Raw genomic sequence first — 1,609 nt, forward strand, 5'->3', positions numbered from 1 at the left:
TTCATTGAAAATAGTTTTGTATGAAAAAACATTTTTAAGCATTCTCATCAGTTTCAGATTTGGAAAAAAAGGAAAACTTTTGATTGAGGGTATTGTCAATACCGTATTGACTTTAAGGTGGAACAATTTGGTTTGGTTAAAGTTTTGACTGTTTGCACTTCGGATGGATACAGTTTTCTATTGTTTATGGTTCACGAAATGAGACTTAGCGTTTCTTAAAACAAAATAAAGGGTCAAAGATTTTGGCCTTAAATTTTAGTCAATTGAAAAAATTGTTTTCTAGGATCGTCTTGGTTATAATTATGATTATAATTATATGGCATTGGTGTAGTTTGTATAGATTCTCTTCCTTGATGGCTAGGACTATCTGCAGACCTTGCTGATTCTCCTGATGTTAGGCAATATTGCAAACTATGAATAGCATTTGAACTTTTCTCTTTAATTTTCGAAACAGAATTTCGGAAACATTTGATTTGTTGTTCATCGATTTCTTTAAGTTTATTTGAATATTTTGATGATTTCGAAGTTATATCACCGACAACTTTTCTATCAATTTCAACCTAAAAACAAAAAAATATTCCAATAATTCAGACAAATTAAATAATTTTTGTATTTTGTTTTTCTTACAATTCCTTTAAGACACTCAAAATATCCAAAATGATCATTTTGTGTTGAACAACTTGTTAGTGTATCTTTAATTCTTTTAACTTCTGAAAATAAATCCGAACGAGTGCGATTTATTGCAACAATTTCATTATCTTTTTGGCCTTCGGCAGTAGCGACACAAGCTTCAGAAGTATCTTTAGCTTCATTTGCCATGCGATTTATGAGTGGAATAAATACATCAAAACAATCCAAGTGGATGGGGTTGTTGTGTCGCATTCGACTGTCATCTTTGTTTCCATAAACCACCTTCATAAAAATAAATTATTTAAATTTGTTGTTATTTTATTTAAATTTTGAGAAATTTCTTACACTTAACGAAATAAGTAACCACAGTAGGGACTTCATTTTAAAATTTATAATTTTTCCTCGATTACTTTCAAAAAGGCTTAAACCTCATAAGATCTGTCACAATACTGCCGAAAGAAATCAACCAACATAATTTGCTTATATGTCTTCTTGTTTGGTCACTCAACTCAAATAACTTAAAACATGAATTTTGCTAACATCAAAAACAACGGCTGTATTTGTTTCCTTTTATTTTCTGGGCCCCAATCTGTTGTGTCAGTATTAAATTTTATTTAAAAAAAAATGTATCTACACGGAAGTGACAGAACGATGGAGGGAGAAGGAATTTCTTACAGAAATTATCGTTTTCTATAGGTTAAAAGGTCAGGTGGCAACCCTTAAAGTTGATGAAATTGATTAAATTTTTGATCAAAAGCATTTTTTAGAGCATACAACAGAATTAGAAAGTACCTACTCGTACCTCAACAATTTTTTAAAAATTAAACATTCTCCAGAATCCATAGAAGCTGGCAAAAACAAATTCGCCACTAACAACTTCTAAAAGTAAACGGAATCGAAAACATTTTGTACAGTTTTATTTTTGAACATGAAACTGAATTAAGGGTTGCCACATACAATTTCAGGAATTTTGACTTTA

At 30.2% G+C, this 1,609-nt stretch overlaps 1 protein-coding gene across 1 annotated transcript; it reads right to left on the reverse strand.

The window, feature by feature from the left end:
• Window positions 1-248: 248 nt before the first annotated feature.
• LOC129910724 (uncharacterized) lies at window positions 249-1,104 on the reverse strand. The gene is made up of 3 exons (XM_055988217.1): window positions 976-1,104; window positions 628-912; window positions 249-560 (listed from the first exon to the last, which is right to left on the reverse strand). Exons 1-3 carry the CDS (start codon window positions 1,009-1,011, stop codon window positions 249-251), a joined length of 633 nt encoding a protein of 210 aa, XP_055844192.1. The 5' UTR covers window positions 1,012-1,104.
• Between the last annotated feature and the right edge of the window lie 505 nt (window positions 1,105-1,609).

Source organism: Episyrphus balteatus, chromosome 1 (genome assembly GCF_945859705.1).
Source record: "Episyrphus balteatus chromosome 1, idEpiBalt1.1, whole genome shotgun sequence".
Lineage (NCBI taxonomy): Eukaryota > Metazoa > Arthropoda > Insecta > Diptera > Syrphidae > Episyrphus > Episyrphus balteatus.

Excerpts from the sequence above, each read along its gene's own strand:
- LOC129910724 (XM_055988217.1), bottom strand. The coding sequence starts at position 1,011 with ATGAAGTCCCTACTGTGGTTACTTATTTCGTTAAGT. Across the intron at positions 913-975 it reads GGTTACTTATTTCGTTAAGT|GTGGTTTATGGAAACAAAGA; the intron begins GTAAGAAATTTC and ends ATTTTTATGAAG. Across the intron at positions 561-627 it reads TTGAGTGTCTTAAAGGAATT|GTTGAAATTGATAGAAAAGT; the intron begins GTAAGAAAAACA and ends TTTTGTTTTTAG.